The sequence below is a fragment of the Apis dorsata genome, unplaced genomic scaffold (genome assembly GCF_000469605.1).
Source record: "Apis dorsata unplaced genomic scaffold, Apis dorsata 1.3 scaffold_58, whole genome shotgun sequence".
NCBI classification, from domain to species: Eukaryota; Metazoa; Arthropoda; class Insecta; order Hymenoptera; family Apidae; genus Apis; species Apis dorsata.
The window spans coordinates 384,382-384,703 of record NW_006263358.1 but is presented as its reverse complement, the minus strand read 5'-3'; the positions used below and the strand labels follow the sequence as shown (position 1 = coordinate 384,703).

Here is a 322-nt window from a genome sequence, read left to right as displayed (position 1 = left end):
TTCGAGATCACCAGAGTAAGGGTCGCCGATAAAACGGTGGGCGCGACGCCGCAACTTCCGCCGTGTTGCATGGCCGCTGGATGTTCCCCTGCAATAGAAATCATCAATCCTCTGTTCATCATCGATTTTAATTAAACACACGCTTCAACGATCGACCAACGATCAATATAGCGAAGCGAACCGAGAGATCCCTCGTATCGATCATCATCTACGACATTTCCTCTCGATATCTCGTGGGAAAGGAAACGTAGACGAAAGAGACAAAGGTAGATAACGAGATTTTCTGTAATACGCGCGTTGCAAAATAACTTTTAGCGATGAG

At 46.6% G+C, this 322-nt stretch overlaps 1 protein-coding gene across 8 annotated transcripts in view; it reads right to left on the bottom strand.

Moving 5' to 3' along the window:
- Positions 1 to 322, bottom strand: part of LOC102674514 (basement membrane-specific heparan sulfate proteoglycan core protein-like) — a 126,848-nt gene that overhangs the window by 162 nt on the left and 126,364 nt on the right. For all 8 annotated transcript variants that reach the window (XM_031515194.1, XM_006609554.2, XM_031515198.1 and 5 more), the window contains one exon: positions 1 to 88. In XM_031515194.1, the coding sequence (XP_031371054.1) occupies positions 1 to 88 (88 nt within the window). The remainder of the gene's footprint in view (positions 89 to 322) is intronic.